At 35.1% G+C, this 15,693-nt stretch overlaps 1 protein-coding gene across 16 annotated transcripts in view; it reads left to right on the top strand.

The window, feature by feature from the left end:
- RBM26 (RNA binding motif protein 26) overlaps positions 1 to 15,693 on the top strand; it is an 84,393-nt gene that overhangs the window by 61,349 nt on the left and 7,351 nt on the right. For 7 of the 16 annotated variants that reach the window (XM_007114407.3, XM_007114406.3, XM_055089584.1 and 4 more), the window contains 5 exons: positions 1,504 to 1,704; positions 4,413 to 4,499; positions 12,626 to 12,739; positions 13,790 to 13,857; positions 14,367 to 15,527. In XM_007114407.3, the coding sequence (XP_007114469.1) occupies positions 1,504 to 1,704; positions 4,413 to 4,499; positions 12,626 to 12,739; positions 13,790 to 13,857; positions 14,367 to 14,472 (576 nt within the window). In that variant the 3' untranslated portion in view covers positions 14,473 to 15,527. Of the gene's footprint in view, positions 1 to 1,503; positions 1,705 to 4,412; positions 4,500 to 4,784; positions 5,520 to 12,625; positions 12,740 to 13,470; positions 13,764 to 13,789; positions 14,315 to 14,366; positions 15,528 to 15,693 lie in introns of those variants that run through there. The other 9 variants (XM_007114412.4, XM_007114411.4, XM_007114409.3 and 6 more) reach the window with 5 other exon arrangements.

Here is a 15,693-nt window from a genome sequence, read left to right as displayed (position 1 = left end):
GCCTTGCTGTTCTTTGTACCTTCTTTGATGCATTGAACAAATATTAAGTTTCTACAATCTGCTAGCTGCTATTGTAGGTGCTGGGGATAAAGTAGAGAGTAAAGCAAGGAAAAAAATTCCTCATGGAACTTTTATTCTAGTAGTTTATTCATTGCAGATCTTTAATATTATATTCAAATCTTTAAGTAGAGCATTTCCTCATTTTTGAGTCACTTCTCATTAATATAATCAAATAACTTGATTGCTTAATGTCTCTACCCTTCTAGGATTTGAGCTTCATGAGGGTAAAGACTAGACCACAGGAAGTGCTCATTAAATATTTGTGGAATGAAGGAATGGTGTGCTATTCATATAGAGCGATAAAGTGGGATATGTTACTATGCTACATTGATTGTATGATGGTGTTAGTGTAAATGATCAAAATGATGAATTTGGGGGGCTTCCCTGGTGGCGCAGTGGTTGAGAATCTGCCTGCCGATGCAGGGGACATGGGTTCGTATCCTGGTCTGGGAAGATCCCACATGCCGCGGAGCGGCTAGGCCCGTGAGCCATGGCTGCTGAACCTGCGCATCCGGAGCCTGCTCCGCAACGGGAGAGGCCACAGCAGTGAGACGCCCGCGTACCGCAAAAAAAAAAAAAAAAGATGAATTTGAAATAACTGTACATACTGAAGTCAGCAGGCAAACAAATGGGAACACTATATTCGAAAGCCATAACTGGAAAAAAATACACATATATATAGGTATCTTGTATGTCTACATTATGCTAACTTCTTTTTTTTTAATAGATTTATTTTGTTTATTTTTGGCTGCGTTGGGTCTTTGTTGCTGCGCCTGGGCTTTCTCTAGTTGCGGCGAGCAGGGGCTACTCTTCGTTGTGGTGCGCGGGCTTCTCATTGCGGTGGCTTCTCTTGTTGTGGAGCACGGGCTGTAGGCACGTGGGCTTCAGTAGTTTTGGCACACAGGCTCGGTAGTTGTTGCTCGCGGGCTCTAGAGTGCAGGCTCAGTAGTTGTGGCGCATGGGCTTAGTTGCTCCGTGGCATGTAGGATCTTCCCGGACCAGGGCTCGCACCTGTGTCCCCTGCATTAGCAGGAGGTTTCTTAACCACTGCACCACCAGGGAAGTCCCTATACTAACTTTTGAAGTAACATTCAGCACTGTGCCTTATTTGGAACTCAAGAATTGCTGGTCTTTTTGTGATATAGTTTGATGTCTTAGAGAGTAGAGGCTTAGTAGAAAAGGCACATTTATTAATTTCAAAACATTGCTTAAATTAATGTTATTTTGTTTTCTAAATTCATTAGCTACCTAAATTTGCTTTCACTTTAAAAACTAAAACCCTAACTTAAATTATGAAATCCTTTTGTAGGGCATTATTTGAATATGTAAATATGTATCAAATTTTATAACTCATGTCAGATTGTATGAGTCATCTGACTGAGTGTAACACTTGGCTCGTGTTAGTAATTGTGATGTTTAACCTATTTGTCTAATCTCTTCTAGGCTGCGAAACGGGGGATTCTTTCATCTGGTCGTGGTAGAGGAATTCATTCAAGAGGTCGAGGGGCAGCTCACGGCCGAGGCAGGGGTCGAGGTCGAGGTCGAGGTGTGCCTGGTCATGCTGTGGTGGATCACCGTCCCAGGGCATTGGAGATTTCTGCATTTACAGAGAGTGATAGAGAAGATCTTCTTCCTCATTTTGCGGTACTTTCTTACTGTCCAACAAAACAAATACTGATAATCATTGTTGGGGATAATGGATATTAAAGGGGAAAGTGTGAAAATGAAATGAATAATTTAAACCCATTAATCTCACCAAAGGTTTTGATTAATCTATAATAATCCTTTGTTACTTACCTAAAAAAAAACAAGCTCTAGGGGTTTTTTGTTTAATCGTTGTCTGGAAGAAATGTTACTATGCTTACACTTAGTAGGCCTTCAGATTATGAAAGGAATGATTTAGACCTTATTGTTTCAGAGAGGGAAGTCCTGTCGTTTAGTTTCATTTGATATTTACTTTTAGGAAAAATTTAGCATATTGCATGGGCCATCGAGATTTTTAAAAATTAAGATGGAATTTTATTTGTTAATACTGTATTCTTGACCTAGCTAACCTAGAAATGACACAAGACAAAATTTTGGAATACGATCTTGACGTTGCCTTAGTTGGTGCCAGGGTATAATTAAAGGGAGTCAGTCTAATGGCAATGGACTTCCTTCTATGAGGAAGGAAAATAAGATTCTAGTCCCTGCTAATCCATTATTTTACTTGGATTTCCTGGGATCTGTTGGGTTCGTGTGCAGAATGGAGATTATATCTGCCTAAAGCCCTTTTCAACTTAAATGTTATGATTCTTAGTGGTATCCCAAAGGTTAGTTACAAAGCATCGGTCTTGCCTGCAGCATTAGGGTAATTGCTCTGGAGATATAAAGTAAATAACCAGTTCTTTACCCTCAAGGATTTTACATATAATGGTTTAACACAAACCAGTTAAACTACAAATAATTTAAAATCAAATTAAATTCATTAAAAACTGTAAATACTTCAGTAACTTAGAGAAGTATTTTTCACACAGGTATATGATGGTGAAAGAACAGTAGAGGAAAGTTTCAAGAGGTAGTAAAGCTGGAGCTTGGGTCTTGAGGGATAGGTAAGCTTATAGATAGGTACACAAATAATTTAATGTTTTGAATATTCAAATTTAAATGTTTGACAGTTATATTCCAGACTGTTAACTGCAGTTACAAATGTGAAACTATACTTTTTCAGGACATGGAGACGTATTGAAAGAAATGGTATATGTTTAAGAAATAACTAAAATGATTAATATTTAAGGATGTTGAGTCTGGAAAGTCGTCTGCTTTATGGCTTCAAAGGGAGAAAATAAGAAATCAGCTTTCTAGCTTGGAAATACTGTAGCTCGATTCTTCCCTACTACACGCCCTGTTTCTGCACCTTCCTAAGGGGAAGGAGATCCAGATAACTTAGGTGTATTACATATAGTTACACAGCTAATCAGGAAATTATCAAAGGATATGCTAAAATAATCCAGACAAACAAGGTGAGTTTAGGAATGTGTTTTGATGAGACTAAAATGGTTCTGGTTTTAGAAACATTCAGAGCCTCTAAATGGATATTCTTGGATGTATTTGGAGATTCGAACTCTTCTCAAAGTTAGTAGTGGTAATGCACATTTAAAAAATTGTCCGTCTTTAAATAAGATAGCTTCTCTATCTCAACCAGTGATTTGAACATATGACAGGTATCAGAGAAAAAAATCTACATTACCAAAGGACCATTGACGGTTACAAATTGTGATTAACAAAATGCTTTCTTTAATTTATCCATTGGAACCAGTAGCAGTAATAAACATTACAGCTAAAACTTACAGAGCACTTATTTTGTGGCAGGTATTTTTCTGAATGCTTTATATAACTCACTATATTATGAGGTATTTTGACAACTCTATGAGGTAGGTACCTTTATTATGCTTATTTTAGAGATCGGGAAAATGAAGCATGAAGAGATTAAGTAACTTGTTCAAGTTTACACAGCTAGTACTAACAGAGCTGGGATCTGACTGATTCTGTGGTCGTTTTCTTTACTATGCCCTACAGAATTTTTCTGTGTGGAGTGTGTGTATTTAATGAGATTGTCGTTATAATTTTATTTGGGGGTAAGAAAGAAGATATTAGTAATGATATATAAAGGACTAAAGTTTTATTTGATAAAGGTGCTGTTTTCTGCTGTTTGCAGAAAAATCTTCCTACACAGGGAAAAATAAAATCCAGCACACCCAAAACAAGCATAATTTAATATGTTTAGCTTTTAAATGTCCTAAAGGAGTGTGGTCTAGAGGAGGGTAAAGTAAGAGTAAAAGCAGGGTCAGTTAAAGTTTTGAATCGAAAACTTTTGAATGGAAAACTGGACTCTCACCCTGATAATTAACTTAGTTACTTTGGAAAAATTACTTAAATTCTCTGAACCTCCCCCCCCATCTTTAAATTGGGAATGATACAAAAAACTCACAGAATATTCTGAGGATTAAATATTCTGCTTTAGAAAGAATTTAACATACTCTGGAATTGGAATAATGAGTAGAGAAGGAATGGCAATAAGGAAGCTCAATCTTTCACCATTGTTTCCCTATTTAAAGAATAGTTCAATCAAGTGTAAGTTACCCTGGTTCTAGAAAGTATAGAATTGTAAATAATATTAGAAAATAGGAACACCCTTTATCATACAGTATTACGTACTAAAATGAATTATTCATAATTTCTTTCTGCTAATGACCCTGAATTGTTATGCATTCTTGGTTATATTTATTGGTATTTTAATATTTTAAAAACCATTAGGATTTTGGATGTTTCAAAATATTTATTTGGAGGAAATACTTTTTTTTAATTTAAAGCAATATGGTGAAATTGAAGATTGTCAGATTGATGACTCTTCACTTCATGCAGTAATTACATTCAAGACACGAGCAGAAGCTGAAGCAGTAAGTATTATAAATATTCTAATTTATTGAAATTCAGATTTAAATGTTTTATAAATATTGCCTCTAAGTTTTAATATAAATGAATCTTTTTTGACTTACTAAAGAACTAAACTGTGACAGTAGATAGACCATAGGAAGTGGAATTCATGGCTACAAAAAATGTCCTAAAGCAGTTAGGCAGTTTTATATATAACATGAATATTTAGAATATATAGTTAATCACCAAGTTGAATGTCAAGTTGTACTCTCTTGAGACATCAGGAATTCTTCCTTTCTCTTTCACAGGGGATAGGGCCACTCCACTTTCCATTATCCCTTTCTCAGCTGGCCCAGAACAAGTCTGCTTTGACAGAATGAGTAGTGAGGGATAAGGTACAAGCGGAGATAGAATCCTGATGGCTGCTGTTCTTAACCATCCCTCATCTGCTGCTTCCTAGTCCCAGCTGGCTGAACCCTACAGTGTCCGTAGCTCAGCGTTCCCGCAACTAGGCCTCTACAACTTTTTGCCCAAGATAGGAATATATAGCACCAGCTTTTAGGGTCCTTTTAGTATAGTTGTCTTAAAATGTGTATTTTGAATTATCTTTCTAAAGAATGACCGGAAGTATATGCAGCCTTGTCTTTCTCCTGGGTTTAAAAGATTTAAAAAAGGAAAATGAGTGCGAGGTGTAACGGGTTCATCGGAACATTTTTAGCCCTGTGTATTCTTTGTTCAAGATTGTAGAGAAATAGATGTACCATTTTGACCTTGGAAAAATGCATTAAGCGTTCCAAACAGTTAACCTAATGTGAATGGAAGAGTAGGATGGTTTTCAGAAGTTTTAAGATGATTGTGGTCTAAATAAGTTTTGAAAATCTTCTAAATTGATTTATTCTCTTTGTAGTGAATACTCCCTGCTGGTACATTGCTGGGAACTTACCTGGTAGGAGTTGCTCTTGGCACATTGCAGCCTATAAAAAAGACTGTTGGTCTGATAAGTCTCAGAAAAGTGTTTAACTGGGCCCTAGAATAACATAGTTTCAGGGTTAGGCGGGTGGGTAGTGGATAGTTTTATAGACTAGGAATTCCTCATCCTAGAGTTTTACTAAGTTTTAAGAAATCTTCTATTTAAAGGTCTTTTGTGAAAATAAAAGGTAATTTATAATTGATGAGAGTTTAAAACTTTCTTATAAGCTTATATGTATACGTGTTATATTGAAAAAGTAGATTAAAAAAAAAATAAATTTATTTATTTATTTATGGCTGTGTTGGGTCTTCGTTTCTGTGCGAGGGCTTTCTCCAGTTGTGGCAAGCGGGGGCCACTCTTCATCGCGGTGCGCGGGCGTCTCACTGTCATGGCCTCTCTTGCTGCGGAGCACAGGCTCCAGATGCACAGGCTCAGTAGCTGTGGCTCACGGGCTTAGTTGCTCCGCGGCATGTGGGATCTTCCCAGACCAGGGCTCGAACCCGTATCCCCTGCATTGTCAGGCAGATTCCCAACCACTGCGCCACCAGGGAAGCCCCGAAAAAGTAGATTTTTGATCAAGTTTTCTCTGAGAGGTATTGTTGAATATAAGTTAAGAATGAGCCTTCTTTAAATGATAGCGTCAGTGAGTTTTCAATGTAATGTTGGATAGGTAGCTTGAGTACCATCTTTTTATGTTCTGTTTATTTTCTAGGAAGTAGTCTTATTATAAAACAATGGTAATTGTTATGTTCAAATGGTTATAGTATTACCAAGTTTGTGAATTTAGTAACTACTTTAAAAATATATATTACTACTTGTCCCTGTTTACTTATGTGGCTGAGGAAAAAAAAAAAAAAACCCTCCTGCCTCTTAAATTTTGGATGTTTTGCTTTTGGTAAGTAGGACCTGTTGACATGTATCTTCTTGGGTTTTGCTTTTTCTATCTCAGATGTAAATTTTAATATATATTTTTATACTATGTATACATCTTCCAAATGAATAGCAGTCATTTCAAAGACCTGGGATTAATGTATAAAGAAAGATTTTAACAGTGAATTATATGAAGGTTGAATAAGTGGCAGAATAACTTAGCTTAAGTTAGATCTGATGAGAGTTAGCTTTTCAGGGTAAATACCATTTTAGTTGAATTTACTTAACAGACTAAAAGGAACAACTACCATTGCTATGATAAACATTTGGGATTAGGTTATAGAAGTTGTTAAACATTTCCTTAAGCCAAAAAAATTTCTTAAAATTTTGTAACATTCTATTTCAGAAGAGGATAGAAAATTAAGTTGAAGCTAATCTTATACAAGCAGAATATAGGCTAAAATAGTGTTTTTCAAACTTCTGGATTTTAGGGAACAGTGAGGTTTAGGAGTTTAAAAACTAGTGTGTTTGACATTAGGTTGCCATTGTTTAATTTTGTCAAGGAAGAATGCTTAAAAAGTACAAAAAAAATTGTACCATCACCACCATTATATAAAATAAAGAAAAATTTAATACCAAATGTAGGTGGTTATAAACTCAAGGTAAAGGATAGTCCTTCCCAAGAAAAGAAAATTGTAAACCTTTGCTAATGTTTATTTCCAAATATTTCATTGTTCATAATTTCTGAATCATTGTATTAGATGACTTAAGTCAACAGATGCATAATATTTCAAAGGAAAGTACAGGAATAAGATAATCAAGACATTCAAATATGACTGAAAAGTAAGAAATTTTCCTCAGAAAAGAGATTGAAGTATTTTAAGGAGTAATAATATAAACAGAACCATTTTAGCTTTAGGTTAAGATGGCTAAGGTTTGACTCTGGTTAGTTAGAAGATGGATCCTACTACTTTATTTTCTGTTTTCCAATTTGTCTGTCACCACCCCTCATGTACTAAAGGTGCATAAGTACCCAAACAGGACAGGAAAAAGTAACGTCTTCCCATGACTGATTAGAATGTTAGTTTTCCTACTCTGAATTGTTCCTATACTTTTGTAAGAAACCAGGATCCAGTTTTAGAATAGGAATAGTTAAGTTCCTATTTTATAAGAAGCAGTCCCAAAGATGAAACTCTACAGTCCCAAACTCAAAGAGGGTATATAGCTTTTTATATCAAAAAGAAAGAGAATCTTGTTCTACTGGTGCGTTTTTGACACCCATGCCTCAGTTCCCAGTAGTTGTGTGGATTCACTGATTCAGAACTTGTAAGGTATACTTAGAACAGTGCCTGGAACATAGTAAACCCTCTTAATGTTAGCTATTTTTAATATTTGTGTGTGTGTGTTTAAGAATGAGAATTGATTGGTAAATCAGTGAAACTGAATACAAACAAGATAGAGTGATTTCAAAACACTCATTCTTTAGACCTGAAGATAGAAGCACAAAATTGGATTCATAGAGGATAGTGCAACATGAAGAGTAGAAGTTGATGGGGCTGACTGAGTAAATAGTAAATTTATAGCGAGAAGTAAATGTATAAGTGGATTCAGTCAAGAGAAATCAAATCATGTATCTCACAGTCTTTGTGTGTGTGTTCTTGCTGATGTACCTAATAGTTATTAAGTGTTGCTATGTGATGGGCACTGTGCTATAAGAATTAGTAAATCTAAGTCTGAAGCTTGTGAGACAGTGGCCATGTAGTCTTTCCCTATAAGTTCTAAAAATCAGATTTTACATGTTTTTGCGGTCCTTTAATGTAACTACTGCCTACACATTGTATACTGTGGTTATTACAAACATTAATAAACTTGGTTTTAACCTTCTTTTATAGATAGTTTTATCACTATGGTTACTAAAAAAAAAGTTAGGTACATACACTAGGCTTGCAGCTTTAGCTCTTCTGGCCTTAGGTCAGATTTCCCCACAGTGTTTTTACAGAACACTGGTTCTTTAGGAGCTCCTCTAGCAAAGGATTCTCTTGTCAGTAAATTTGTGAAGAGCTGCATTTTGTATATTCAATTTAGAATTATAATCTCAATGACTTGAAAAGGCAAAAGGCAAACACACCTGTTTAATTTTGCTTAATCCAGCCTTTTCCAAATGTTAATTGTTTCCAGAATCATTTTCCATGTAAGATATGGAACCTACCTCATAACTACTTTTCATACTTTTTTTTTCTTCCTTCATTTGTCAGGTCTTCAAAGCCTTTTTAAAAATTTTTTCTTCTGTCACTGGGTATGCCTGCTTTCCTTACATCCTAATATGGTGCAAACTTTGAATTACTGTGCAAGACTAAATAGGTAAATGTCTAGAGCAAGCCTATGAATAAAATGCTTCAGCTTTTAAACATGCTTTTTATTTACACTTCAAAGCATAGAAATGAGAGAAAATTGTAAAATGAACCTCTGTACACTCAGCATCAAGCTTTAGCAATTATCCACTTATGGCCAATCTTATTTTGTCTGTATTCCACCCACTAACAACCCTCTGCCTCCTTATTTTGGAGCCATTTCCAGTCATCATATCATTTCAGCTGTAAACCTTTCAGTGTTTATACTGAACCTGTTCTGTTAATATTAGAGCCTTAAAAAAAATAAAACAATACTATTATGGCACCTAAAAATAATTAATATTTCTTAAGTATTACCAAATACCAGAATTTACATTTCTCTGGTTTTCTTATAAATATTTTACTTCCTTCCTTCCTTCCTTTTTTTTTTTTGTGGTATGCGGGCCTCTCACTGTTGTGGCCTCTCCCGTTGCGGAGCACAGGCTCCGGACGCGCAGGCTCAGCGGCCATGGCTCACGGGCCCAGCCGCTCCGCGGCATGTGGGATCTTCCCGGACCGGGGCACGAACCCGTGTCCCCTGCATCGGCAGGCGGACTCTCGACCACTGCGCCACCAGGGAAGCCCTTTACTTACTTTCGTTAAGGATCCAGAATAAGATTCATATTTTGATTTAACTTGATTGGTATTGTGGAATTATAAATTCATAGATTTAAACATTTCATGGGTATTGATCCATTGTTCTCAGTTATTAATGTCCCATCTTTGTCCAGTGGCTAGTATATAGGTTTGTTCCTGAGTTCTTTTGACAGGACTCTAGTGGGTTATGATACTTTCTCTGCTTTCTGGTATGAAAAGGTGTTCTAGGTTCATCTTATAAATTTTCTCTTCCAGACCAGGAACTGGCCATTTCTCTAAGGAGCTCTGGTTCTTTTTACTGGGAAAGGTATTTAAAGACCTCAGTCTGAGTACTAGGGGTGCTCATTACTACTAAGTTTGTTACTATAACTAATCTTTTTCAGTGGTAAGAGCTGGGAGCGGGGAAAAAAAACGCATACGTTCATATAGACACGTGCACATATACATACATATCCTACTGATATTTCCCATTTAATTCTGTACTATATGGTTTTTATACACACACGTACACAGGTATACCTTGTTTTATTGTGCTTTGCTTTACTGCAATTTGCAGATATTGTTTGTTTGTTTTAACAAATTGAAGGTTTGTGGCAGCGCTGCATTATGCAAGTCTGTCAGCGCCATTTTTCCAATAGCATTTGCTCACTGTAGGTATCACATTTTGGTAATTTTTGCAGTACTCCAAACTTTCTTCTTATTATATTTGTTCTGGTGATCTCTGGTTATTTGGGGGCACCACAAACCATGCCCATATAGGACAGCAAATTTAATCGACTGCTCCCACTGACCAGTCATTCCTCATCTCTCTCCCTCTCCTCAGGCCTCCTTATTCCCTGAGACAAAACAACATTGAAATGAGGCCAGTTGATAACCCTGCAGTGGCCTCTAAGTGTTCAAGTGAAAGGAAGAGTCACACATCTCTCACTTTAAATCAAAAGCTAGAAATGATTAAGCTTAGTGAGGAAGGCATGTCAAAAGCCAAGATAGGATGAAAGCTGGGCCTCTTGCACCAGTTATTCAAGTTGTGAATGCAAAGGAAAAGTTCTTGAAGGAAATTGAAAGTGCTACTCCAGTGAACACATGAATGATAAGAAAATGAAATAGCCTTATTGCTGATAGGGAGGAAATTTTAGTGGTCTGGATAGAATATCAAACCAACCACAACATCCCCTTAAGCCAAAGTCTAGTCCACAGCAAAGCCTTAACTCTCTTCAATTTTGTGAAGGCTGAGAGAGATGAGGAAGCTTCAGAGGAAAAGTTTGAAGCTAGCAGAGGTTGGTTCATGAGTTTTAAGGAAAGAAACTGTCACCGTGATATAAAAATGGAAGTGCCAATATAGAAGCTGCAGTGTGTTATCCAGAAGATCTTGCTAAAATAATGAAGGTGGCTACTGTAAACAACAGATTTTCAATGTAGATGCAACAGCCTTATATTGGAAAAAGGTGCCATCTAGGACATTCATAGCTAGAGAGGAGAAGTCAATGCCTGGCTTCAAAGCTTCAAAGGTCAGGCTTACTCTCTTGTTAGGAGCTAATGTAGCTGATGACTTGAAGTTGAAACCAGAGCTCATTTAGCATTCTAAAAATCCTAGGACCCTTAGATTTATGCTAAATCTACTCTGCTTATGCTCTGTAAATGGAACAACAGAGCCTGGATGATAGCGTCCAGTAAATAATTTTAAAATTAAAACTTTAGAGAGTTGTAGATTCATCTTATAAATTTGAAGTGTGTGCTGAATATAGAGATTTACAAAATTAGGTCATAAGAAAATTTTTTAAAAATAAATACATAAATTTACGTATGTATGTATGGCTGCATTGGGTCTTCATTGCTGCACGCGGGCTTTCTCTAGTTGCGGCGAGCAGGGGCTACTCTTTGTTGTGGTGCACAGGCTTCTTATTATGGTGGCTTCTCTCGTTGCGGAGCACGGCTCTAGGCACGCAGGCTTCAGTAGTTGTGGCTCGTGGGCTCTGGAGCACAGGCTCAGTAGTTGTGGCACATGGGCTTCATTGCTCTGTGGCATGTCAGTTCTTCCTGGACCAGGGCCCGAACCCGTGTCCCCTGTATTGTCAGGCGGATTCTTAACCACTGCACCACCAGGGATGTCCCCATAAGAAAATTTGGAAGAACTTACTATAAAAAAACATCACTTACATTTTTTGCCTTTTTTAGCTGGATGAAAACGTGAGTTTTATGAGTAGACATTTTGCATGAGACAATTGGAATTCCTTACAGGAATATATTTTTATGTAATAGCTTCAAAAAAATTACAATTTGTTTCTGGCCTTAAATATTATATATAAGTACTTAAAAATTTTTAGTTATATGACATGATGGGGGGTCATGGACTAAAAACTCCTGAGCTGCATTTTAATAGGCATGAAATATTTTAAATTTATCATAAATTTATATGTGCAGGTTTAAAATTTATACCTGGGGACTTTAATATCATGCAACTCATAGTCAAATGTCATTGAACATGTAATTGTTTCTACATTTCACATTATGCTGTACTTTGAGATTGTGCTATAAATCTTTTGTGACTATGAGTTATTTTGGTATGTTGCTAACATTGATTTATGTTAGTTCACATTACTTTAATTTGAAAGCATTCTTTCTAAACCAGCCATTTAATCTAAAGTACTTAGACTTGACTGTTTACTCAGTTTTACCATATGCAGGTCTGAAAGCTTTGTAGGGAAGTGCTTTAGTTTTCAGTAGAAAAGTTCAGGGTTTTTGTTTGTTTGTTTTTTTCTTCTTCATTGAGATATTTATATTTTGTAATAGTGATACATCAGACATTTTATGGTATTCTGTGATTATTTGATGTAATTTAAAAATAAATACACATGCAAAATTATTCGTATATTTGTTAAAGGTTTTTAGTTTATAGTTATTATATGAGCCATTTGTGAATTAACAAGAATTAAGATCTACAGCCAGAATCTTGAAGTGCTTTGAGATTGTTGCCTTGAGTAGCAGTTATCCTTTTACTGTAGACATGGAGACATAGTTCTTCTAGTCAGATATTGGCCAGTAGTGAAATAGCGCTACTCGATTATGAGAAATTGTTCCTGTTTTCTTTTTATAAAGGAATTTACAATCACTAGGCTGATTTTAGAAGTAAATAACAATATAAAGTACATTATAAATTGCAATAATAAATAGTAAATAAAGAAGTAAACCACAAAGCAAAAACAGACAACTGTCTTTCACTTGTGTTTAGCTAATTTAATTTAAATATTAGGTACTATAACATTCCATTTTTTTCTTCACAAATTATTAATGTTCTATATTCCAATGTTCTTAATTGTTTTAGGCTGCAGTTCATGGAGCTCGTTTCAAAGGGCAGGATCTAAAACTGGCTTGGAATAAACCAATAACTAATATTTCAGCTGTTGAAACAGAAGAAGTTGAACCTGATGAAGAGGAAGTATGTTTTTTTTCCACTTGTTTTTACCCTTAAATGTTTACATTTTTATATAAAATGTGATTTTATGGCTGTGATTTTAACATAAAACTTTTATTCCTGAGCCATCTTCCAGGCAGGGGATATCAGATAAATGCAGACAACTTTAAATTTTATGTATTAATGAGAACTGTGGATTGCTAATCCAAAAAGAATATATGAAAATCATATATATACTCAGTTTTCATTTACTCTTAGAAAACATTAATTATTCATTAGATTTTTATCCACAGGAAATCTTGTGATATTTTAAGTTTTAGAGTATATATTCTATTCAGTTGCTTTATTAACATTTCAGGTTTCATTTTAATTCATATCATTTTAGTTCATTAGAATGAATGCCTGCTATATGGTAGATGTGATAGGCACAAAAATGAATAAGACACGGTCCCTGTTATCAAGGAGCTTATAATATGGAAGAGGGGGTGGTGACAGACACATAAGAAATTAATTATAATAAAAGGCAGACTGATACGGTAAATAAAGGTTTGAACAATATGCTGTGGGAACCCAGAGGAAGGAGTGATTGTTTCTTTCCAGAAAAATCTTGAAGGAGGTGGTGGCAGTGGAGCTAAACCCTGAGTGATAAAAAAACTTTTCATAACCAAGAGCTGGGACTGGGAGTATAGTTGAGAGAGGCATTTTAAATGGCAGAGGTATAGGTGTGGAAGAGTATATTTTTTCTTGGGTAACAGCAGGTAGTCTGATGGCTGAGAGGTGAGAGCATGAAGAACAGTGAAGTGGAGAGCCCTTTGAAACCAAAAACCTAAAGATAAGCAACTCTGTTTTGTTTAATCATGAAATAAGCTGTAGGGAAAAGTTGAGGAAGTTAAGGAATGAAAGGTAAGGTGGGGAAACTAAATGGTTCCATGTTTTACCTTGGTTAGATTTTCATAATGGCACTTCATTTTGTTTGAAGAGCATTCAAGGCTGTTATACATATCCATAGTCAAATGCAAGAATAAAATGTGTATTTTGAAACTCATATACATGATTTGTCATTTTATATTTTAGATTATACCTTTGTCCTTCCATGAGTTTGAATTGAATGGGGAGAAAAGCAGGAGAGCTCCTGGTATTAGGTATTTTGAAAAGTTTGAAAAGTAGACTGAGAAGCTTTTATGAAGGGAATGGGGAAAAGAAAAGAATGCTATAAAAGAAAATGTTTGTTACATACAGCAGAAAAGAAGTATAAATATTGATAAACTTTATTCAAGTTGTTGGTTGATTTAGTGTCAGAGAAGACTTATTGATGTTTTCTTTATAAAAAAAAAGGTGTGGAGCAATGTTTTGTAGGTGTAGAAGATGGCATAATTTGATAAAGAGAGGCAGGAGAAACGGCATGTACAAAGGCTTACTTTGATATTTTTTTTAGTGTCTATTTGATGCAAGCAATAGAATAGATAGTATTGAGAAACCATTGAGTGAAGATTGCTTTTCTTTGTTTCTTGAATGTTCTAGCTATAGAAATACCTTTTGTATTCGACTCTGTTGAGAGTAATCAGTGTTTAAAAGTGTCACCTTTTTTCTTTTCTTTTTTTTTTTTTTTTTTTTTTTTTGGGTAAATTCCTAAATGCATTTTAACCTAAAGTTTCAGGAAGAGTCTTTGGTGGATGACTCATTACTTCAAGATGATGATGAAGAAGAAGAGGACAATGAATCTCGCTCTTGGAGAAGATGATTTGACTGATCATTGATCTGCATATGATAGAACTCTACCTGTGTTTCATTAGTATTATCTAATGTACTTTTACATATTTGTAAAAACAATTTTTGGTAAAATGTGATGAAGATGGATTTCACAAATAGACAAAAGAGAAGAAAACTACCTTCTGAATCCTGTATTTTGAAAGATTGATGTTTGCGTTTTATTTCAGTAAACAATTGGTAAAGACATCACACTAGAAACATATGCAATGTTTTTATTACATACTTCTACTGAACATTACAGAATTCTTTGGGTTCTTTGTAATTTAATGAATAGGTCTGAAGACTTAATGACCAATACTTGTTATAACTTAGAGGATTTTGTTTTACTCCAAATAAGGAATGAATTTGCATTTAAAATCTTAATGAATGTTTTCAAAAATGAGTAGGTAACATAGTACTCTAACTAAAGTCTCCAAGTTATGTATTCATAATATTACATAGTAGTATGCTTAGGCTTTACTATGTATTAGCCTTTTGTTGGACTTGTGTATGTATTTTACCATATGGGTTTTAATGATAACGGTGTATGACTGCTTTGCATTTGAGTCCTTATGCATTCAGATGTTAAAAATAAAGTGGAATGGTCTCTTGAAAAGAAAAGAAAAGAAAAAAGCAATGACAAAAAAAAAAAAGACAATGTTCCTTGATTTAAAAAAAAAAAAAAAAGAAAAGAAAAAAAAGTTAAAATAAATAGACCATTCCAGATGGTGATCTACCCTTCCCCCCAGTTATCACAAAAGGAGCTATAATCACTAACTTATTCTTAATAATAATAATGGTTACCAGTACCTTTACAATAATGTTCAATCCATTGTTTAAAATTTATACCACTTAAGTTTGGTTTGATCCTATAAACTTTCAACAGATGTCTTAAATTAAAAGCAGGCTGATTAGTTTGGAACCAGACTTCAAGTAGAACTAACATTTGGTGAATAAGAAAACATCACATTACATTTTGGATGTATGAAAGAAAACTTGACCATTTGAAGATGTATGAATAAAGAAATGTACTATAGATACTACTTTAGGAAAACACTGTTTGGTAAGTGTTCCAGTCTGATATTTTAAGTGTGCATTTCCTATACTTGTATAAAAAATCTTTGACATTTGCAACAATATTGTGATTTTTAAGTGGCTTTCTCTGGCAAGTGAACATGATCATTGAAAGTTGATACAGCAGTTTCCAGGAAATAAATGCATTCTTTGTA

Source organism: Physeter macrocephalus, chromosome 13, assembly GCF_002837175.3.
Source record: "Physeter macrocephalus isolate SW-GA chromosome 13, ASM283717v5, whole genome shotgun sequence".
NCBI classification, from domain to species: domain Eukaryota; kingdom Metazoa; phylum Chordata; class Mammalia; order Artiodactyla; family Physeteridae; genus Physeter; species Physeter macrocephalus.
This window is presented reverse-complemented; position numbering and strand designations above follow the sequence as displayed.